This window comes from Serinus canaria, chromosome 1 (genome assembly GCF_022539315.1).
Source record: "Serinus canaria isolate serCan28SL12 chromosome 1, serCan2020, whole genome shotgun sequence".
In the NCBI taxonomy this organism is placed as follows: Eukaryota; Metazoa; Chordata; class Aves; order Passeriformes; family Fringillidae; genus Serinus; species Serinus canaria.
This window is the reverse complement of record NC_066313.1, coordinates 95634901-95658780: the sequence shown is the minus strand read 5'-3', so window position 1 is coordinate 95658780 and position 23880 is coordinate 95634901. Positions and strand designations below refer to the sequence as shown.

Below are 23880 nucleotides of genomic sequence, written 5' to 3'. Positions count from 1 at the left end.
TCAGTCAAGGACATTGAAAGAGTTCTTTCAGATTCACACAGGCTGTATGGCCACATTATTAAGCTTCCTGAGTTCAAGAACCCTTGAACATTACATTCCAAGTGAATTTTGGGGCCCACTCTGGTAAGTCTCCTTATATTTTAAGACTAGTAAGAACTGTCCCTCTTGAGCACACTGTTTCAAGTTTTTGCAAGTGTCTCCCACTGCTGCACTTAAAAAATAATTTAAAAATTGGGTATTAAAAATGCCACAAATGAAGAGTGACAGTAAAGAGGGATGTCAAAGTTGCACATTACTGTAATTGAATTTATAAAACTAAACTCTTAAAATTCAAATATATATTCAAATATGAAAGTTATATCAATTAGAAGTGTCAAGAAGCACAAAGAGGTACAACTTTGGAGAAAAGCTTTTGTTTTTTATAAGAGTAAGATGGTTTGTAATATTATATCCAACAGCAGCCTCAACAGAATGTTATGAAAAATTCTGTTCACAAAGACTACACTTTAAGTGGACCATGAGAATTTTTTCCCCCCCCCACATCTTTTGAGCATCTCCACAAGGCAATACCAACAGTACTCCTGACCCTTTGATGCAGAAATTTTCATTTCAACAGTTAAACACAGTCACACAACAGGACTCAGTTCGTAAGGTGTCTTGTACTCACAGGTGCAAAAAATGGAACAAAACCAGATCTGTCCTATTATACATGAGCAGTCTTAAAATAGAAAGTAATAATTTTGAAGTTTCAGGCAGCATTCCTAGACTAATCTCATGTTAGACAGTGGGTTTGTATTATGTTGAATTCTCTTTTAAGAGAAACAGCATTTAAACCTAGAATGAAATATGTTGGCAAAGTTTTGATGCACATGGATTCTGCTAGAGATTCAAAGCTTCTGTCATTTGAGAATGATGAAAGGTTACAAATATGGGGTTTTCTTGGTACAAGAGAAACTTGTTTAAAAAAGAGTAGTGCTGCTAAATGGCAATTTTTAGAATTAAAAATCATCAAATCTGCATGCATCCATGCCACTGGTTTAACAACAATTGAGTTCAGCAGACTCTTCATAGAAGATTTTCTAAAAAGAAGAACTAAGTTACTAAAACCCGAGTAATCCTAATCTTTGGAGTTCGTAAACTTGAGCACACCACAGAACTCTGAAAAGTGACAATGAATATCAACAGGAGATTTTAAATTTCTTTTGGCCTCTTAGCCTGAGCCTGCCATTTATGTGTGAAAGATGATGCCTTCAAATTACTAGTTTCTGCAAATGTGAGGAAACTTGAGTTCTGCATTAGAGGTGGAAGTTTTCTGAACCAAGAAGGATTACAGAGTGATTAATGCAGTCTGTAAACCATAGTCCTGTTTTCTCTCAGTGCTTTTAAAATCTGTGTCTATCTTGATACAGCCGAGGATTTTGAAGGCCTGTGTTCTAAGTCCTGCATGTGGTTTCCACATCAAGAATTATGTTTCAATTAATTTCTACTGAATGTGTTGTCACATTTGTATGAACTCAGTTCTCACTGAACTGCTATTTCCAGAGCCAAAGTGTCTAAAAAAGTCTAAAGAGACATCCTTCAAGTCTGCAGAAGAACATCCAATGATACAGAAAGGGCTCCTCTCCATATGTTGTCAGTGCTCCCACCTCTCATTATACGCACACTTAGCACCCTCAAAAATACTAATTGAGGACGAACAAGATGTTTTAGACAGTCAAAATCACACATCCACACAGCAGCCACTGTGAACTTTATTAAGAAAATAAGTATTTGCCAATTAAACTGCAATGACTTCACTGACTTTCCCATTTACTTGTAGAAAATCAGTTCTTTCATAAGGGCTCTGGAAATCATTTATTGCCAGGTAAATGCCGAATCCCTGGCTGTGTCTGGTCTGCTCAGAACCCTGTCAGCTTTACCATGAAAGGTCTATATACACCTCTGCAAAATGCAAAGTCAACACACATCTTTCATTCAAGCAACAAAGTCATTTTTGAGGCAGATGTCACACTAGCCAAACAGCAAAGCCACCTTTACATTAAGCAATCCTTTCTATCATGACAGTTCCACAGACGAAATGTAATTTTTGAGGAAAACAATCCATAAGATACTAGTCACAATTCTCTTCAGGTAACTGTTTAGTCAAGTCTTATTTCTCAGACAGGAGAGGCTGAGCTACAATGAAACACAGCATGATGATTTATCTTCATGAGAATGTCCTGTTGCCAATGCATCTGCTTTTGCCTCCTTTGCTTTTTATTACTCTGTGTAGTCCTGTACAGTAAAGTCAGAACAAGGCTTCTTCATTCATCTGGAGTCAGATTTATATCCAACCCTTGAAGTGACTCACACCACTGTTCATACACATCTGTGAAAAGTAGTTCTCAATTCCTAGTAATCCAATCATCATAAAGATATTTTCCAATGTCTTCAACTCCAGAAGTTGTTTTAATTTCTTTCTCATCTTGTAGCCATGTAGCAGAATAGCATTGTCATGGGCTATGTATAGTAGGATTTAATCCTTATTAATAGCTTCAGTAGATGGCCCGAGGATTTTTAGTACTGTAGTAGGCTTCACATGCAGCTACATAAGCAGATTCTGGGAAGAAATCATCATGGTATTCTGCTAAAAACCTGAGAAGAAAGCACACCAAAAAAAAGAACAGAATATGAAACATTTAAGGGAAAAGCTTTTTTCAAATTGATTTTTAAGCTCAGCAAAAACACAGCCTGGGAATTAAGAATTATTACTCTTTGAAATTTGGCACACAAAGGATTTGCCCTATTTTTTACAAGTTTCACATAGAAACAGCCTTCTTCTAGCATTCTGAAATCCAACAAGCATTAAAAAAAATTCTCAAGCTCAATAAAACAAAAAAAAATCTGAAAGTTAAAGGTATACTCAGAAAAAGAATTCAAAGAACTAGGACAGAAGGAAAAAGAAGAGATCTTTCTGCAACTTCTGTAAGTTGCCTGCTCAGCACACTACTTTCATTTATGCCCAAACCAGTATTTTCAGTTATCACTTTGTCAGTATCTTATACAAATAGCCAGGAGTCATTAAGGAGCCAAACTATATCTTTTAAGGCAAGTAATGTTCATATGTTTCATGTGCCTTTAGGATCTCCATCTTTCTGATTTAAATATGGGTTTCAATGACAAAACATCCTTTGAAAATTCAGTTCCTTAATTTCATATTTCTGCAAGATGGTCTGCAAATACTATTCAAACCACCAAGCACCCAATATTTTATAATGTTTTCCTGCTCTGCTAACACACAACTGTTCCTTTGGTTTAGGACTGAAAATGAAAATAAACAGTGCTGCTATGAACACCAATAACAAACAGCTAAAATGACTATAAGCTCTCTGCTCCTTCCTTTGATTTCAAAGACACTGGGTATATAAATGAGGTCAAAAGGGCAAAATAGTAATTACTCAAGATTATATTCAAGCTGTACTTCAGAAAAAAACACAGACCTTCAAAAATACCTGGATATTAAAGATCCGTATCAATAAACATGGCAAAGTGCTCACTTCGTGTTTTAAGAGTAGGAAGCAAAAGAAACAACAGAAAGCAATGTCATTTACAGAACCTGTGTTCTCTCAAGAAACAGTGGCTGGGGTGATGACTTCACTATTGGAAGCTGAAAATATCAGTTTTGCATAGCCAATACTTTGGACATAGACAGACCAAATTAAAAAAAATGTTCATGTGAATGGCCTTCTCCAACCATCTTCTTCACTCATTGCTGCACTGCCTGAACTAGGCATGTTCTTTGATGTAGAGAGCCAATGCATGAAAGAACACTGGCAAGATCCTCTAAAAAAAAGCACTTAAATTTAATAAAAAATATATTAATTGCTCAGAGCTGATAGAAAATGGTGACAGTACAAAATTGCAGATAAATGAAAAAGGGTTGATTTTTCCCCAATCCTTGCAAGTGCTAAACAAGTGCTAAACTGGAGGAATAACTAGTTACATCCTACTAATTCTAGAAAAAGCAGTGAGAAATAGAAACTCTTTCAAAAGAAATCAATCCGTTATGGTGTCACCATTAATTTAGAAGGCACATTGTCAACTCCTTCCATAATTCCTTATTTCACAGCAGCTCTATAATTAACAGTATATAGAGGGATCTAAATGGTTTCTGATGTAAAATGTTTCAAACCACTAAAAAGAATACTCAAATTATAGCAATTTAGAAGCTAATAAAATACCCAAGTCATCAACTGTTATGACCTCTGACTTTAGTTAGCTACAAATCCCTCTCTAGGATGAGGGGTTGGTATGAAGCAAGTATGGATTAACAGACTTGAACCTAACTTTGAATGTACTTAGATTGTATACAGTTAAGATGAGCAACAAGTGGTATTTGATTAATAATTCTTCTTTAACACACATTAATGACTCCTAAGACATTAAAATAATTACAGGGGCTGATAAAAATCTTAGTATCTTAAGATAGCATTCAGTAAAACACACTACTAAGAGCTAGATCATACAAGGGAACATGTTTTAAAAGAACCTTCAGAGGGCATTTGGGTAGCTGACAGTTCCAAAAATTTAAACAGCAAGTAATGGGAAACAGGTTCACTTTCTCTTACAAATTTCCTGACTTTTGCTTAAATCACCAGTCATACATTCCAGTTTGGAGCATGCTGAAGTGTCAGCTGGTACAGATGAAAAATGTTACCTGAGATGGTGTGCCACAGCTTCAACTCAAAAAAAGGCACACAGTCAAACATACATCTCCCTGTTCTTCATGTAACATCTGGGAAAAACAAAATACCCCAGAGCTAGCAAACACAAATTATTTTCTGCAGAGAACTGAGAGAAAACTACTGAAGAAATGCAGTCAGCCTCTGTCACAATCCCTTCTATACCTGCATACATAGAGCAGGGGACCTTCTGAAGCTACTATTCAAAAGACATCAGAGTGCAGAACGCTGGCACAGAAATATTAGGAGTCTCCTAAGACTTTTGCCTACCAGATATTTCACTATTGCTTTGCTCTTTGACAAGGAAAACAGCACCAAGATCAATTACACTGTTACCTGAAAGTCACGAGCCAAGATTTAAAGACAGAGGGAGCTGTAATCAGCAGACAGAGCCAATGCTCAGCAATAGATCAGAAAGCATATTGCTATTGAGCTATTCAGAAATTGTTTCATTATTAACTTACAAATCTGATCCATTCGGTCACCTGTTGCACTATTGTCTTTTTCATTTTTATACTTTTTACAGAGTTTATATGCATACATCTAAAAAGCAAGACTGCTGACGAGCAACCAAGTTCAGGGATGCACAGTCCACATTGATTTGAGACTACCTGCATTTTTCATCATGAATGTTCTTAAAAACAAACTCATGCTTTGAGAACAGAGGTAATATGGCACAATGCATTTATTTTCCTCCCTACCACAGGTTTCTAGAAGGGAAACACTTCAGAAGAGTCTAGAGGTGATGGAGAAAAGGGAATAAGATGTGGGCAACTTAGGAATTCTTCAAGGTATGTTCTGATCTTCAAGTGTGGGTGCTTTTAAGCAAGCAATAGCCTCACAAATACACTACCATCTGACTGACTTATCCAGTAGATCTACTAAAAAGAATAATTGAATTATCACTGTCCACATTAGAAGGCCATTTGACACATCATGAACATATCTCAAGAAGAGTCACTGAATTAGTATGAGTTTTAAGAGCATACTCTGGTGGGCCTTGTCTTGACACCACCAACAAAATTTATTACTGGAAGTCTGATGAAGAAAAAGAATTCTTACATGTCACCTACCACCACATGAATAAACTTAGGGACAGCCCAGAAAGTGTGAAAATGACAAAAAAAAAGGAAACCTTAGTTTTTTAGAAAGACATCCTCAGCCATTAAGGTATAAGAAGATAGAGTCCAAAGGATAAGTTCCTAAGAAGGTGACCTTACACTCTTCTGCTACAGAATTTTAAAAGGTAAGCAGATGCTTTGTGACATCAGTGACCAGTTTGAAAGGCTACTGTAATGATCTATCTAAATTTGCTAGAAGACCATTATGAGTCCTAATTCTATGAGTCACCTCATCAAAAGAAATGTCATTTGCAGATTAAGAAGTTACCTCATCTCTGACACTACTACTCAAATGAAGGATTTGAAAACTAAAAGGCTTTAGGTTCACAAAGAAACATATGCCACCATTCAACCCTCACCCCCTCCCCAATTTATAGGCTTGCCTCCATCTGGAAAGCTGTTCGGGACAAAAGATGACAAAGTCCATCATAACCCCACTGCAGTCAACAGAAGAAGTGAATTGAGGTTTCAGATGTTTATTCTAATACCCAATGGCTCAAGAACCATGGTAAAGGAGTAAACTGGCCTGTTTCGTTGCCTGGAATCTTGTCACTCACTGATATATAGAAACTGAGATAATATTCCTTGGCCTTTTAAGAGGAAGTGTGGAGAACCCTGAAGATGCCAAGCTACCATCATAACATTTCCAAGAATCAGAATGAGTGAGTGAGAATTTAATTTTCCCAAAGACCTTTTGGAAAACAGTCCTACAAGAGCTCAATACAGGAGTCCTTAGTTTGTCTTGAGGATGAAGACCCCGTGACCAGGCCAGCAGAGGTCCCCAAAGCTACCTTCTAAAAAAGCTACCATAACACATTTAAAGTACTTGGGGCAACCTCTAAATGTAGATACATGACCAAACCTCAACAATTGACTAGCAATATGTTCATTCATATTCCCAGGCACCTGATGATTTGGAAAGCAGAAGGAAGAAGCAATCCACATGGAGAGTTTTAAGAACAGTTTCTGGCAATGCAACAAAACCTTAGTTGAGGACAATAAGCACCAATGTGCACTTTCTACAGACCAAGCAGCCAACAAAGCCCACTGAAAGAAAGAACCTGCACAATACCAGGTACTCACTAAGAAGCATTCTACCTAAAGGTGCCAAAAGTTTTAGAGGGCCCCTTTCCACCCAACTGTGCAAAGAGAATTCCTTCACCTGAAAGTGTTTCAGAGCTTGGAAAAAAATGCTGGTTTATATGTTTGTGCACTCTAAACCTACATCTCCATTTACACTCAGAAACTTGATTTTCTCACATTTAGGTTCCAATTCCATGAAGTTTTCTAGTGTGTCATAACCAAATAACAGCTTAATCCAAAAAAATGAGAGGAAAAAACCCAACAATATTAATCAGTTAAGAATACAATGTAAGAAATACTGGCACAATTGCATGCTTTTCCATCTTTCAGAATGAGATTTTTAATTACTTGCCCTTTTGCAACTGAAGCCACCATGACTCACAATGAACTGGAACTCTATCACAAAGCAAATTTGCCTAAAGATGTCTTCTAATCCATTCACCATTTGCAATGCTTAATTTTTTTCATTCTCAGACACAAATAACCTCTCATAATTGTACATTAGCACAGACTAGTGGTGATAATTCACCACTGCAGTTATATATAATAAAATTATTACACAAAAAATATGCTGTCAGCACCAGAGATCTGTTTCTTAAGGTTACTTGAAACAACTTGTCATCTTTGTATATACACATTTTATTATTACAATCCTCTGATTTGGCTTGCTTCTCAGAAAAACTCATCAGGATCAAAATATTTTTCTACCCATGGAGCAGAGTGGCACAACAGATAGAAGCAGATTTTAGAGCATCAGAGGGGGGAAAAAAAAGATATCAAAGCTTAAAGGAAAGACTGAGTTTGAAATACCTGTGGGTTTTTAACAAAACTAAAATATTTGACTGTTAGCTCTCCATAATCTGAACTAATACATTGGCCTCATCTAAAAAAACAACTTCTTAGAAACTTTAGAAGCAATATTTTAGAACTATTTCATCACTTATTTATTCTTTTGTATTTCATCAAAGTCAAAATATCTGTCTATGCCTTTCTATATCATTTCATTTTGCCTCTTTTCCCAAAATGCAAATGACATCCTCTGAAATTACCCCATGAAAATGGGTCTTGCTCTTGTAAAAATGGATATACTGTATCCTCCTCCTAACTCTTAAGTAGCCCCTATTGGTTAACAGACTTGGGAGGGGGCCTCTGATTCCAAAACAGTTTTCCAAGCCAAGGCTGAGTGCAAATTAATGGCAACAGCAAAACAGAAATGGGCACCTTCCTGCCACTCATTTCTCACCACTAAGGCAATCTTTGGAGGCATGTTAGGCCCCTTACAATGCCAGGAAATTGTAAAATAGAGCATATGCAGCATTTTATTTCAAAAGCAGCTGAAATAATGGAATTAGTTTAAAGCTAATACTTCCTCTTACTCTAAAGCTATTAACAGGCAAGAAGATTTAATCAGGGATCTTTCACTAGTCCAATTACCAGTTAGCATCAACTAAAGCATTAGCAACCACTGCTTGGTCCCAAAGACCAAATGTGCACCAAGTGAAATTCAGTGAAACCAACTGAAGAGTCTATTTTAGACTGCAAGTACTGTGAATTATTTCAGAAGTAAATAATTTAAGATTCCGAGTTTGCACTTAATTTGAGAATCTGATTTTCTTCTGCAAATTCTATTATTGAGAAATAAACTTTCCTATTCTCCATGAAGAAATTTTCATTTTGCACACTTGTAGAAAGCTGGACTAAGCACAGAGGGTAGAGTTTCTACTTAACAAGAAAGTCAAAAAGATGCATTTCATACATTCCTTAAAAATATATGTTGTCTGGGAAATTGAGAGAAATCTTGTCTAGCAGCAGTCTGAGGGCACGACTGGAAAATATTATCCAGGTAGCATCTCAAAGCTAATTTAATGCCTCTATCATGAACTAAGCAAACTCAAGACAAGCTCCCAAAAAAAGTATAACATTACATAAGTGTCAGTTTCTCAGCCCACAGGAGATTGATAGTATAAACAGTAAACTATAAATTTAAGTCACAAAATCATAATTCAAAATTTTATCAGTGTCTATGTAAGAACTAAATCAGTTGTGTACTCCATGAAAGTTTTATTTAAGAATACATAAATTACTTATGCTTGAACTAATCTACTAGACCATCAAAGAAGATTCAAAAGTAGTTTAATTAATGCAAGAAGACCCTTTTTCTGCTATCAATAATTTTTCTGCTATTAGAGAAATAAAGAAGAGTACTGCGGCTTCTCACTCAAGAGCAGCTCACTTAAAAAAACCCAAAAAAAATAAAGCAATCCTAAGTAAACTGGCTGCTATTACCTAATGCATACAGATGTTGTAGGGAAGATATTACTGCTCAAAAGTTAAGCCAGAACAGAACTGATATAAAATATTTATAATAATCATCCATTAATCCTTTAATTTCCAAAAAGGAAAAGACAGAATGTGAAAATTGAAGAACTAGTACTGATGCCTAAAGATTTTTAGCTTTCTGCATCTTTCACGTTTTTCTAGCTTTGTAGATTGCTAAAGCATGGCTGTAGTTTCTAGCAATTTTCCTACTTTTCTTCCCTACATTTAGAAACTATAAGCTAACCTTATAAATAGTGTTTAGTCTCACTCCAAGAAGAAAACCAACTACACAAACATTCTGTTTTCCAAACAGAATCTGGACCAGTCATAAAAAAAGTGGGGCAAAACAAACCTCTGCCTTCAGTGGGGCAGGACCCCAGGGATAATTATCTAACCAATTAACTTTTTGAATGCCAGGAAATTGTAAAATAGAGCAGTATATTGAACAGTATATGGTAAGTATACTACTTGACTGACTTTATAAAAATTGTGGAATTACTATAACATGTGCAATTTTTGCCATATTGTCTACCTGAAAGCTTTCAAGTAAAGGTTTGCTTTTATATTCACTCTAACATAGTTGGGAACATCTATTCTATTTTCCAGGCCTCAGTAAAAGGTGTCACCTCAAACTCAAGTTTTCTTGTGAATAGAAACAGATAATGCAGAACTATTTCTGTGATAAAAATCAAGCACGAACCATTGTTTAGAAAATAACTGTTTGACCACTTTCAATGACAAGCAGCATGAAGAAATAAATACCCAAATGAAAAACTTTTCAAAGCCCCATGTGAATACATGTTGGAAAAAAAGTATCTAATAGTTTGTACTGGTTTCTGTTGCCCAGTAGCATAGCTGACAAGGAAAGTAAACTAAGAAAAGTATTTATTACAAAGCTACCTAAGATCAAATGCTTCCTATAGCAGTAACTGTAACTTTGAACTTTCTTGACACTGTCAAAAAAGAAAGTGCTTGGAAAAAAAACAGCTTTCAAATATTTTGCTGTAACAGATACATGATATCCACATTATGCTTGCCTTGTGGGGCTTATTTTGGTTTTGTTGCAGCCTGGCCTCAAGGACTGAAGTGCACCTCTGCTCCAGTGCTTTCTGAAAGGAATGCAGGTTGTGTATTTGGAGGACTCTCCACCATGACACAAAGCATGGAAAAGGGGAATTACTGACACATTTGCTTCAAAAGCACAGTTCTATTTCCCATAAAAATGCTGATGTGGAAACATGTTTTTTATTTCTATTTATAGATGACTACACATTTCAATGAAATGCTCAGATGGAAAAGTAAAACACACACAGATACTATCACTAGAAATTTCAGTTCCCTTAAAACCAACCCTTTCCCAATAAGCAACCTTTATTTTATGGGGTGTAGGAGACATGTTTCTCTTTTCATCTACTCTACTCCTTTAAAGCTTATCCATAGAATGGATATGAAAACATGGTATTAAAGACACTAAAGAACAGAGATTTGCTCTGATCAACACAGAAGAATCTGAACAGTCAAAAGTCTGATAAAAACTGATCTGATCCACAGTGAGTTAAGCTCCCAAAAAATATTCACTTCAAGCAAAAACAGTCTTCAACAATGAGCTCTAATTCTGTCCTGTTTAATTAAAAGGTATTTTGCATGTCAACAAGGATCTGACAAAAGAGATGCAAAATGGAATCAGTAAAACTTGACAACTAACTGCTCCCAGAGAAAAATGGCGTATTGTAGAAACTTGGACATCGGAAACATCTTTTATTTTCAATAAGCAATTAAAGTAAAAGCATTTTAAAGCTTTCATCTCCCTGATATCTAATACAAGGGTTTTTTTAATGCTGCTGTAATCCTATGTTAGCTTTCCCTAAGTGGCTACTGAAGTCACTGACGAAATTTAAGTTACCATTTCCATCTACAACACCTTCTCCTAGAAGTTTTCCTTGGCAATTTTGTTTTCCAGTGTACTGATGGTGCACAACACAGAGCCAACACTAGATATCTAACCACATCCTCAATGTCAGCCAGAAACACTAATTACAGTACCTGATAAACCAATTTGATCATGGTGCAGGTATGACCTTACTGACTCCAGTAGTGAAGCTAGTGTGGTCAGACAGAGTTGTGTATCTCTACAAACCACTGCACTACATCACAGAGAAACCTTTCTGTTAAAAGCTCAGTTAATACAGACATTTCTTTTAAGGAACTACCATAATTAAAAACACATTTTAAAGCACAAGTTTCTCCCCCTGCTAATATTGATAAAAAATACCAATGCAGACTTTGCATTTCCTCATAAAACATGTTACTTAATCAAGTCAGACTTGTCATTCTATACGTATCAACAAACTTTCACACTTCAGTTCTACATCAATGTGTTTATCAAAATTCAAAGTAGAAAATTCTGGTTCCCTTCAACTGGAATTAAAAAATAAAAAATCTTATATTTATTTTTACTCAAAATGCTATGGTTAAAGTATACAAATTTTATCCTAATCTTGTAGTTATAGAAAATGAGTATCTTATTTTAAGCCCTCTTTGCCATTACAGGACATTTAGATCTATGTAACAATAGAAACACTGCTGTGGTACATTGTGTCACGTTACCTCAGAAACATCTCGAAGTGTTTTACTAAAGCCTTTAGGTTTTTGTCAGGAAAACACATCTTCCCCAGTATTTCTGGCAGTTTTACTGTGAATAAAAGAAATAATGTTTATACCTCTTGCAAATGCAACTTCAAATTACTTTTATCCACGACACAGAAAAGAATATAAAAACTTCTCACCGCAGATCCCACTTTTCCTTGCAAGCTACTTTTGATCTTTCAAAGCCTTACTAAATAGAAACATGCTAAGAAGGTGAATGCTGCTGGGTTTAATGATGTTTGATAGTGTACTGGAAGTAACACTGCCTTGCCTTTTTTAAATGAAGGCTTACAGAGCCGACAAAAGATAACCAAATCTATGAATAGCCTAAAAGTTCCAAATAGATTAAAATGTACATTCCTCCAAGAATAATAATAAATTTAATAAAGCAAACAGAAAAATCACACAGATATCATGACTGAAAAAAAAAATATAAAGCAACTTGGAGCAGAGAATTTTGCACTAGTTTACCAAACATCCTCAGCAAATGTTGAGATCCATAGATATATGAGGGAGGTGGTGGTTGATCACTTGGTGGATAATTCTCTGGCATCAATTTCCAGGACAAAACCTATAGATAAAATACGAAAATACTGGTTATGAAAACTTTATAACATCATAAACTATTTAGAATGTACAGAACTTCAAATTCAAAGATGATATAAGTAATACCAACAAAATCTTTTCTTACATAGCCCTACTCTGATTTAATCATTACATCTAGGAGAGTAACATCAAAATGTTACCTCATTCAATTCGTTGTTTCTTCTACCTTCAAAGCCAGTAAACACCGTGCTCCCTTCTTTGCTAGGAGTCAAAGTTATGGGTGAAGATGACCCGCTATGGACAGGGGTTTCTTCAAAACAAAAGGAAAAACAAAAGAAAAGAAGTAAGAAAAATTTTACTACTTGGAACTATAAGCCATTAAATTCATCTAAGCCCTGCTGCTAAAATGTTTGAAGTCTTAAAAACACTGAAATTCAATAAAGGTTATCCTAAAATAGACCCTCAGAAAAGCAGCTCATTGCATTCTGTGGAAAAATATACCAAAGTACTGACAATATTGCCTTGTATTTCTCGCTTTGGTCATAAGGCCTCAGAGCTAAAGAACTGATACGAAAAGTTAATGGCTTCCACTTCTTTCACTGAGTTTACAGTCCATTCAGCCCTAAAAGAAGAACTGAACTTTATGTTTTGTTTCGGCCCACAATGTAAAAAGAAAAACCTACTTTTTTCCAGGTGCAAGAAGAGCTTTGGCATAGAGGCGGGGGTGTCGAGGTGCCGCCGTTTCGGCTGCGGGGACGCGCTGCTCTCTGATAACCTGTCACAGTTGGAGCTGTGGCGCGTCGAACGCCTCAGCGACTGCAGGATTTCGGGCTCAGCTTTTCGCCTCTTCGGTGTGGCTGGCTCCCCTGTGGTGGGCTGGCTGTCAGTCGACTGAGGCGTGGGTGGATTCAGCAGAGGAGGGCTTGGGGAAAGTTCCTCCTGACTTCTAGGAAATTATGGCAGGTTTACAGAATTGAAGAGGTCAGTGTTCGAGCTACAAAAGAAATTCTTCTAGTTTCACAGATCTTATTGAACACTTTTATTCAGATAAGACTATCTCCTCCCAATAACTATTAAAGTGATGAGCTCTTCTATTAAATTCTATTTTCCAGAAGTATACTTATTTTCAAATTAAGGTTATAAACCATAAATGCCACATTCTCCTACCTTCTGAGATAAGGAGTATTAAATTTCTTATATCTAACCTACCTGTTAGTATTTGTTGAGTTTTCTTTGATAGGAAGAAAGAATTTTGATGAAGTCACCTTCTTAAATTGAGCTTGTTCATAAGGATAGAGCAAAATTAAGGGAAGTGTGAAGTCAAAGGTTATTCTCAGCCCATCCACCATCTCTTTACATAGCTCGACACTAGAGGGGAAAAAAATTATGAATTTCTAAGTTGCATGGCATTATTTTTCAGCATAGTTGCACAAAATTGCTCTTTAATACAGTCCATTAACATCATAGCTACAGTATGCTGATTCAATCACTAAGTAATGATAAGTGATAAAAAACACACTTAAAAAGATGGAGATTGCTGTTGTTAACTTCAGAAATACAAGTTCTTTTAAAAGGAGTCCTTCACAATCTCAAGCAAAATCATACAACTGCCATTTTACTAAACTAATAAAATCTACTGTGGAGTAAATAAAGTTAGTTAGATGTTTTGCAGGTTAACATTATTTTGGTTTTCCAAGTTCACTATACTGAAAAAAAAGCACCTGCAAGAAAAAATAAGTACTAAACAGACTGAATTTCTGTGTAAAAGGCATAAGCAGAATTTGACCTATAGCCACGAAGCTGCAGTTAAGTCTGTGCCCAAGAGATATCCAGTGAACCAACAAAATCAGATACATTTGCATAGGAGAGCAGTTCCCAATGGTCTGCTCTGGAAATCAGAGCACTACATTTGGAGGCTGCCAGGAATTTCAGTTTTGGGTCTGTGTGAAAGACTTACAAGGTTAGGTGATGAGTACACAAGCTATTACAAGAACCAAACAGAGTGTAGCACACCTGTAACACCTCTCACCTTTGTGAAGGCCTTCCCCTCATGTTTCAAGTGCACATATGTGTATGGTAACAGAACTGGATTCTGCCAAAATGATCCATGTTTCAAATTTCAAACTTCCAATATTTCATACTACCTACTAAAACTGCTACATGTGAGTTGGGTCAGGGGACCATCATGTGCAGAAATTCTATAAATCCAAGTAGGTCAGTAACCTTCAGTGATAGAGCAGCAAGGCAATACAATGAAGATGTCAGCTGAATCCCTCCTACTTAATGATCAGTGAAACTACACCCATTTTTTTTTACTAAAGAACTGTTTTTAGTGAGGAAGTGACTTGAACATAAATCTGTAAAAATCATAATGTGTGTAAAACCTTCTGCTCATATTTCTGATATTTTAGCTAACCTTTTGTTTGGGAGATTATACTACAAAGAAGGAAAAGTGTCAATCTGTCAAAGAATGAATGACACCAACATAAAACAAGACAGGCTAAAATATTGCAAGGAATAGAATAATTACACACCTTTGAAATAGAACACTAATACAAATCAGGATTTGTCATTGATAAAATAACAAGATTTCAACCCATTGTACTTAGATAGAAGCAGTCTCATCTAATATCAGAAATCTTTAACATAAGAGAAAAAAATCCCCAAAACAATCAAAAACTGCCACACTGCAAACATGTATGGTCAATGCATTTGCAACATGGTAGAAGAATATACAGCTCAGCTGAGAAAACAGACTAAAACACAAATTTCAACAAATCAGGATTTGTGTTACCACAGTTTCCCTACATACTGACTCTAGGATTTAAGTTCATATATCCATTTAAAACAAACAAACAACTTGCACTTGGAATTCTTTTTTGCATTACATTTTTATCCTTTTTAATACGTGAGCCTGTTCAAGTTTATCTAAGCAGGGTATTCTTATATCAGATATGAAATTCTCCCCATTGACAATGGCAACACATTCTTCCAAAGGGATCTCAATATTTGAAGAACTTACACGACAGAACAGGATATTAATACTTTTACATAATGACTTTTCAGAGTACAGGGACTCTCTCACTGGTAAACAAATTATCAGTGTTACTCTGCTATAGTTATCTGTCAAATACTTTGAGCCCTGTAAATAGGTATATGTAATGATACAAGCTCACAGAAGTGAGCAGCCATAAAACAGAACACCGAATGGAAGGCCATTCTTCTTGTGACAACAGCAGTGGACTAAAGATTACTTACTTCTTCTCTGGTGGCACATAATGAAGATTCATATTAGCATGTGGAGTCATCTGATGGTGCCGAGACCTTTCATTGGCTGAAAAAGCAGCATTAATTGCAAAGTGTTTTACATATGACTCCAAGATGGTTATTATATTTGTCTGGCAAGGAAGCTTCACTAGCTGAAAAAGAAACAAAAAATTAATGTCTTATAAAAACAGTAAGTTGTAATGTACCAACTAATTTAGTAAATATCCAGTGCATAAAGCAAATTCAGGACTGTATAATTTCAACCCTTAAACTGCATTTTTTATCAACATCAGGAGAAATAAGAAACATGGTCATATTAACAAGTCTGCTGCATTTCCAGCTTTCAAAAGGAATCTGCATTCTAAAACACAATCAGGAACCACAACAGTACACTGCTAAATATGGCAAGCCACTGTTATAGCTATCGAGAACTCTACTCCCTACACTCTTTGTATTTTTCCTTGTCCTATCAGCATGAAGCTAAAAAGGTGAAGTTAAAACCTCCAGGAGTTGTATAAACAAAGACTACTTTTGACACCCTCCTCACACCCCCATGCACATTAGAGCCCCAACTTTTATTTTATACCCTTTTTCTTCTATTAATATAGTAGCAGTCTTCCTCAAGCTTCTTTTTCAAGACTTCAGGAATTTCTATGCTTATTGCTCTTTCTTCCATGTCCCTTTTTGTATGAGTGTCTTGTTCTTCTTTCTACAACAGATCAGTGAAAGAAAACAATATACTGGTTGTAAAAAAAGAACTTCAATAGTAAGGCACTAATTCATTTTTTTAAATTAAGTAAGGCACTAAATCATTCTTTTAAACTTTTTTTTTAAATTTAGCGTTCTCTTAAGTATTTAACTTAAAAAAAAAAAAAAACAGAAATTTGTTAGGTGTTGCTGTTTCAGATCACCCACACTGTAGTTGTTGACGTCTACACATCTTCAGATCAACTGTTTACTGTAGAAAAGTAAATGTGGTTTTTTCTTGAAAACAGAACAGTCCTCTCTACATTTTAACTTAAGACCAGGGTTGACATGCCTGTCTCACAGTAAAATACAAGACAAACATCCTGTTGCTACTAGGGTTTGTCCAACCTGCATAGACAAGCAAATTTTTAATGCACCCACAAAAGTGGAAAATATAGTCTGCTACATTTTCTCCACATAAGCATTCTGTGTAGAATGAGAGAAAAAAAACCAAATGTGTATTTTTAGCATTATATCATACAGTTCTATAAGAAAATGACATTGTATAATTTTCAAAATCACAATCACCAGGAATAAGAAAATTATGCTTTTAATTCCAGCTAAATTACCAGTTGCCTCTATTTCATCTACTTCAATCTTTTCAGAGTATCAAGGGCAGATATTTAAATTCTATTAACTTAAGGAACACACAAATACCATTTCTGTCCTCTCATCTATGTCACTTTCTTCACTCTTTATTTCTTCATCTGTTCCTTCATCAGTGTCATCAGAAGAAGAACTACTTATAGCTGCATAAAAGAGATTGCACATATTTATTATTACATTACAGAGGTTATGATAATTCAGTTTGAGGCCTCATTGCAAAAAAACCCAAAAAACCAAAAACCCAACCCACCAAAAAGCTACAATTATCTTGTTATATTTAATGAGGATGAGCAATTCTAACCAAATTATATATGCATTATTTACAGCCCACTACAAATATTTTAAATATGTGAGTTAATAGGAAGTATTCTTGCCTCCTCTCTAATTGAAACACACTAAGTTTTAAAAACTCCCTACATTCCTGAGCACCCACATTTTCATTGGACTTTAGTTCTGCAAAGTGGATTACATATTAATCATTCAATCAAAAGGCATGAATCTGTGTACCAGTAGGTCCCACAACATGAGTTAAGTGCCAGCCTATGTTCCTGGTGGCTTTCTGGTCACAAAGGAAAATGCAGGAAATTAAAAATCTGGCTTGAAAGTGAAATCAGCCAGTCAGCTGACAAGAAACAGACCTTTGTGTGAGGTAGACTGGGGAAAAGAATAATCTTATTGCCCTCAAAAATACACAAACGCTAGCAGGGAAATGTTGTGTTTCCTAACATCAAACAAAGAAATCTGAGGAGTTCTCACACCTTTTAATACTACACTAAAGAAAACAGCACTGAGCTCTGAAATCATTGATTAGAACAGTTGAGTAGAAGAGATGCAAGGAGAAGCCTCTGGACTGCAAGAAGAAAACAGATTTTCCAACGTAACAGATTCTTAGCATGCAACATAGTCCTCACTCTTCCTATGACGGCCTTTGAATATTTCAGATAGGACCATGATACTCTCATGGCAAGTGACACCATGCACTTATCCCCAGGTCAAGGCATCCCACCAGTTACCAAAGGATGAAAACAAACTCACAGTTTTCGCTACTCTCATCATTTTCTTCAGCAGGAAGGCTTTTTAACACAGAGTCAACACCAGGCAACCTGCAGCGTCTCTTCTTTCTTCCCTTTCTTCTCCTACAGAACATAAAATGGTTCACTGACATTGGGGTAATATTACATCATTTGTTTATCCTAACTAATTTGATTATGTGCAGATGCACGGGAAACCTATGTTTGAGTTATTTTCACTAATTAAAGTTGAAATTATTTGGACAATGCCTATTTGAGAGTGGATACCCCAACGTCTGTACATTACCTCACATTCATGCTCTCAAGCAGATCATCTAGCCATGGCCAACCAATGTTAGATTACTGCCTTTGGCTCAAAAATGCTTCAGGTTTTCTTGAAGTGTTTTGCAAGTACATTTCTTTGGGAAGATCCAGATCCAATATAACACAGCTATTGAGTTGTTAGTCTTTTAGAGTGTTAATAACAATCCACAGGTCTCTAGCTTAGAGTAGCTCTCTAGAATGCACTCACTGTGTTACGTATATATCTACCACCTACAGCATAAGCTCAGATGCCAAGCTCAGTTGTAGACACCTGGATGTATTTGTCTGAATCTGAAAATGAATCTCATTTATTTTGAGGCCAAAAGGATTCCTTACATGCGAGCCACAGCCTTCCGTGCCAATTTACGTTGTAATCTGCGGTTTTCGTCTGTATCCCGAAGAACATGATCTTCAGCTGCCCATCTATCCCAGCTAAAGACAGGTCAAAAGAAAGTAAAAAATGACTATGAATATATGCCACTCATGATTACTAACGAATTATTATACTTTAAATCTACAAAGGACTCTTTTAATGTCATTCAGAAGCAACACCTGCATCACAAGGTTTGCACTCTTCTCTGTTGACACGGCTTCAGCTCTCACATTGCCATCTAAGATCTCTCAAGCCTTGCCTTTACCCAATACAGCATTTCTAGCACTGACACATACTATCAATCACAGTCAAGAGCCTGCACTCATGTACTGACCCTGATAATCAACCAATCCAGGGCTAGATTTAACAAAGCATAAGCCTTTTATTAATGGAAACTTAGGTGTCATAAGTAAATGCCAGGGACAGATATCCCCATAATGTTTAAACTCATGTCTATCAAACCGATTCACTGAAATTTATGGATACAAACCAATGTCAACATGAACAAGCATATTAAAGGCACTCATAAAAACAAAAATACTCCTGCAAACATTTGTCCTTTGATATTCTATGCAAAGCCTGCAGAATAAAATAGAAGAAATGGAAGAACTGAAACCACACATACAGGTTCTTACCTTCTGTTCCAACCATTAAAATGGATCAGATATTCTGGAATCTTTCTGCCTTTCTCATCTTTTCCAACAACAATATCAACAATCTGAAACAAATATTGAAGGGTACATATTAAAGAGCTTGAGAGAAAGTAAGCCTTCGGGTATTTAGAAAGTTTATGCACAATGAAAGAAAGAAAAGAAAAGAAAATTAAAGACTTCATATTTTGCCAGTTAATATTGACATGAACAGAAGGATTATACTAAGTTATTAGAAAACTTATCTTTCTTGTTGACTGCTCTTAACATTGCACTATCTTTGTCCTATCCTCAAAGGTCTCATGCTTTCAAGACAAAGGGAGACATCAAACAGTGCAGTAGCACAGTATGGATATGGAGATTTGGGCTACTTACACTTTTTCCTCTGTGCTGTCTGCTCAAGCCCCCTAAACAGGAAACACAGCTCTCTATACATAAACCTCAGAAATACTGCTCTGTTGAACACCACAGACTCTCAGCCACAAAATATTAACAGGCTTTGGGAATATCTCAACTCTTGTTTCCTCCCATTTTCACAAATAGGCAATGGCCAGTCTGAAAGGGCCTGCACCTCAGAAGAAAGAGATGTGGTGCCTGCACTTGAGCGGCTTTCAATAGATCATTATCAGTACTTAGGCTAAGTATATTTCAATTTGGGTGTCCAGAATTTAAGAACTATTGATGGATTCACAGACAGTTATGCTGTTTAGGGTACTTGACAGTAAGAAGAAAAGGTACTATCTATTTTTGTACTCAGCTTATAGGTTTATAGGGATAGTAACTACAGCTACCAGGTTGTTAGGACATAGGAGTAAACATACAAACAAAAGGACAGCCCAAAATATTACAGGGCAGTGGCATTCCTAATCAAAGATGTTTGAGAAACACAGATAAGCACAACTCGCAAACCTGCAGCAAAAAATACTGATTACATCAAGAGTCCAGTTACAACACTTCCTTTTTTATCCCTCTCTGTAACAAAAAAACACCAGAACTCTGTTTCTAAGTCAGACACAGATGATTTGGGATTGAAAAATAACCTTGTGTACCCCTGATACCTTAAAACAACACTACTTACATAAAGCTCTCTCATTACTCTCACTACTCTTACGGTTAGGCCCTAATAGAGGCAGTCACCTCTTACTGACCTATGGCCCACCGCGCACTGCTTACTATCCTATTTCCGTATATTCTCCTTCACCAGGGGGTACCACTTATAGCTTTCTGAAACGCAAAGGGGCGGGCAGTAAGCGTGGGAAAGCGTGAGCGGGAATAAGTCCAGCTACACTACAAAACTGCAAGGGTGGCACTAAGACTTCAGAATTACTTTGCAGGTGTTCAGCCGAGAACGAAAGGCGGGAAGCGCGTCCGGCACTTCCAGGGCGGCTCGGCGGCCCCGCTGTCTACCTGCCGTGGCAGGCAGGCCCCATCGCCTCCGCTCCCCAGCGCGGCCAAGGCCCAGAGGCTCGCAAACAGCTGCTACGCGCACCCCGTGCCCCCGGGGCTCCCGTGGCGCTGGGACTGAGCTGAGCCCCACCGGGGCACCGGCCTGAGCCGCCCGCAGGGAGCAATAACGGAGGGAGGATAGGCCCGGCAGGGACAGCACCGCCTCGCTTAGTCTCCCTATCCCGTGGCGGCCCCCGCACCGCGGCCTCCCCGCCTGCACCCCGCTCCCCGGGCCGGCGCCCGTTTCCCGCAACAAGTGCAGCAGCCGGCGGAACCACCTCCCCGGCCGGGCCCACAGCCGCTTCCCGCGCCGCCTCCCGCCCGGGGGCGCGCCCGGCGCCCGGCGGGAGCGGTAACGGGAGAGCAGGAGCCGTAACGGGAGCGGGCGGGCCGCGCGCCGGCCCCGCCCCGCGCCCTCCCGCCCGGGGAGACGCGGGAGGGGGAGGCAGGAGCGCGCGCGGCCGGTCACCTTGGCATCATAGAGCACTTTGGCTTTGGTGGGGTCAGGCTCGAAGCAGAGAACTCTCTCTCCCCGATGGAACTTAAATTTCATTCCCCGCGAGGTCATTTGTTCATCATGGCGCAAAGGAGAGGAGCCCCGCCCGCTCCCGCGGGGAGGCGCTGCGGACGGCCCGGCCCCGCCCCGCCCCCGGCTCCTCCGGCGGGGGCGGGCGGCCGGGATGGAGCGGGGATGCAGCGCCCGGCTTCCTCTGCCCTGGGTAGGGGAGCGGCGTTTGGCCCCGGGCGCTGCAGGGACGGGCCGCCCGCCTGTGCCCGCCCGTGCCCGCCCCGCCGGTCACGCGGGGTGCGCGGCACGGGATGCGGGAGCCGGCGGCGGGAGGGGCGGCGGGGGGCGGCACGTGTCCCGCCGGGCGGAGGGGCGGCCGCCCGCCTTGGGCCAGGGGAGTCCCTGGAGGAGGCGAGAGCTCCCGGTCGTGGCGGCGGTGCCTCGGCGCCATGGGAGCCGAGGCGTGCGCTGGGCCTGTGCCCGCCAGCGGAGCGGGGTGCGGGTGAGGGTTAAGTGCGCCCCGAGAACAACAGCTGCCTTTCTCTCTGCTCCCCTAAACATCAGCAAACATCCCCATTCCTCACCCGCTTTCCCGCGTTCTCCGCTAAACGAAGAACTACCACTACTCCCAAGATGGCTTTGTGTACATTGTAACCTCCCGCAAGGTTTGTTTTGCTCTCCCTTGTTCTTTCAGCCTTCCTTCAAGAAAATAAAACCAGAAAAAAAAAATAGGGTGTTGGGACTAGAAACCCAGTTCGCTGTTTAATTTCAGATTCTACAAGCACACATATAGTGCAGATAATCAAAATCAATACGCAGCTTTCTTGCCAGTTTATGCTGACTGATGCCTGGAAGGGACCTCATGGGGTTCAGCCAGGGGAATGCTGCAGTTTCCCACACGATGTTATTAGATGCTCCCTCAGGCTGTTGCAGTTTTTTTGCCAGTTCTGGATTTCTGATTTACACAAGACCATAACAAGGCTGGGAGGCCTGGGCTTAGCCAGCCTTGTGGAAAGACCAGTTAATTTGTGATTATTTAGCATTTCTGAAGTTGTTTTTCTGTGGAAGCTGTTCAGGAGATGGATGACTCTAGACTGTGCAGCTGCATACTCTAGTTTGGTGCTAAGGGGGAGAGGATTTTAAATCCCCTTCCAGTCACTGCAGGGGTGGCAGTAAGACTTCAGAATTATTAATTAGATAATATTAATTTTAAAATTAACTAAATAATATTAAATTAAAATAATAATAAATAAAATATTGTTAAGTTTAAAAACTATTAATTTAAATCCTTTCCAGTCACTGAGGCTGATAGCAAAGCTGGAAGCTGTAAGGAATGCCATGGGAAAGAACATGGAGTTCTAGTGGACTACCAGAAAATTTCTGAAGGTAAAAAATGATGGGGGATACCCAGAAAACAAGATTCTGAGAAGGTGCTCCTTGGGATAGGATGGACTGAGTAATCAATTTATTTTGATTCCAAACGTACATATTTTTACAATGGGAATGGTAAGAAAAGCCTGTAAACGTGCTGCTAAGACTGGGTGGGGTGAGAGAAGCCAATTGATGGAAAAGAGTGAGAGAAATTAAGGAAGCGTTCCTGAAATTGTTCAGAGCTCACTGATGCTAAGGTTAGAAAACAGGCTCCAAAAGTGCATGGAAGCAATGTCAATTGAAGGAAGTGTTACTTAAGTTTCTTTTTTTTTTTTTTTTCTTGGCAAGATAAAGAATATGGTGTTGGATATTTGGAGAACAAAGCTGCTTCCATGCTTTAAAAATGGGGGGAAAACAGCAACAGCAGAACAAAGCAAGGGAAGGACAATCACCAACTTGTGCTTGTGTCCCTGCCTCCAACCTGGTGATAAAAGTACTTGCACAAGAGGAGCCTCACACCACTTCTGCACAAACAGCTTAAGTATTTCCACACTGCCTTCTAGATTCCTCCTTTTCCTTCCTCCTCACTGGTGTCCACTTGCAGATTCTTCTTCTTGTTCGTCTCAGCTTCTCCTAGTTCACCTCAGCCCACTTTTATGGCTCCCACCCAATCTACTCCTTAAATCTTTTGACTCAAATTTCTTTCTACTTGGGTCTCCTAATACTTATATACAGCTCTCTGCCATAGCATTTGAGATCCAGTTGTTGCCCTTTCTACTCTCTCCCTGTTCCTACTCTGGGATAGATGCACATTTACATCCATCCTTATCTCCCTGAGCCACCTTGCTGTAGATAATCCTTGCCTGCAGCTCCCTGGCCTTGCCAGATCTACTTCAAGGCTCCTCCTCTAGCAGGGCTTTCAAAATCCTGTATGTGAGCTGTGCTTAACTAAGATCCACCCAAAGGGAGACGGGGGAGGAGAAATGTTGGTGTGTTTATGGAAAACCCGTGATAGTGCTCCCCAGGCAATGCCTACTTCTACATAAAATACAGAACATGGACTTTTCAAAGGTACGGAGTCCTCCATAGTGAAGACTGCCAAATGGCTGCCCAAAATCAAAAATATGGAGTGACAGCACTTG

At 38.7% G+C, this 23880-nt stretch overlaps 2 protein-coding genes across 4 annotated transcripts; one reads left to right on the top strand and one right to left on the bottom strand.

Annotated features, from left to right (window-relative positions):
- Positions 1-1733: 1733 nt before the first annotated feature.
- On the bottom strand, positions 1734-21634 carry MSL3 (MSL complex subunit 3). 3 transcript variants are annotated; one of them, XM_030234503.2, is made up of 13 exons: positions 21329-21634; positions 19399-19481; positions 18727-18822; positions 18092-18192; positions 17108-17199; positions 16290-16412; positions 15695-15855; positions 13646-13804; positions 13120-13382; positions 12637-12746; positions 12362-12461; positions 11852-11936; positions 1734-2634 (listed from the first exon to the last, which is right to left on the bottom strand). In XM_030234503.2, exons 1-13 carry the CDS (start codon positions 21425-21427, stop codon positions 2535-2537), a joined length of 1572 nt encoding a protein of 523 aa, XP_030090363.1. In that variant the 5' UTR covers positions 21428-21634; the 3' UTR covers positions 1734-2534. The 3 variants fall into 3 exon arrangements, with proteins under 3 accessions (XP_030090363.1, XP_030090365.1, XP_050830799.1); XM_030234505.2 differs by having other exon boundaries at positions 13120-13379; positions 21329-21569; XM_050974842.1 differs by lacking the exon at positions 21329-21634 and adding an exon at positions 20741-21239.
- Positions 21540-23214, top strand: LOC127059640 (uncharacterized). Its single transcript, XM_050974850.1, has 3 exons — positions 21540-22032; positions 22664-22753; positions 23087-23214. Exons 1-3 carry the CDS (start codon positions 21540-21542, stop codon positions 23137-23139), a joined length of 636 nt encoding a protein of 211 aa, XP_050830807.1. The 3' UTR covers positions 23140-23214.
- The last annotated feature ends 666 nt before the right edge of the window (positions 23215-23880 follow it).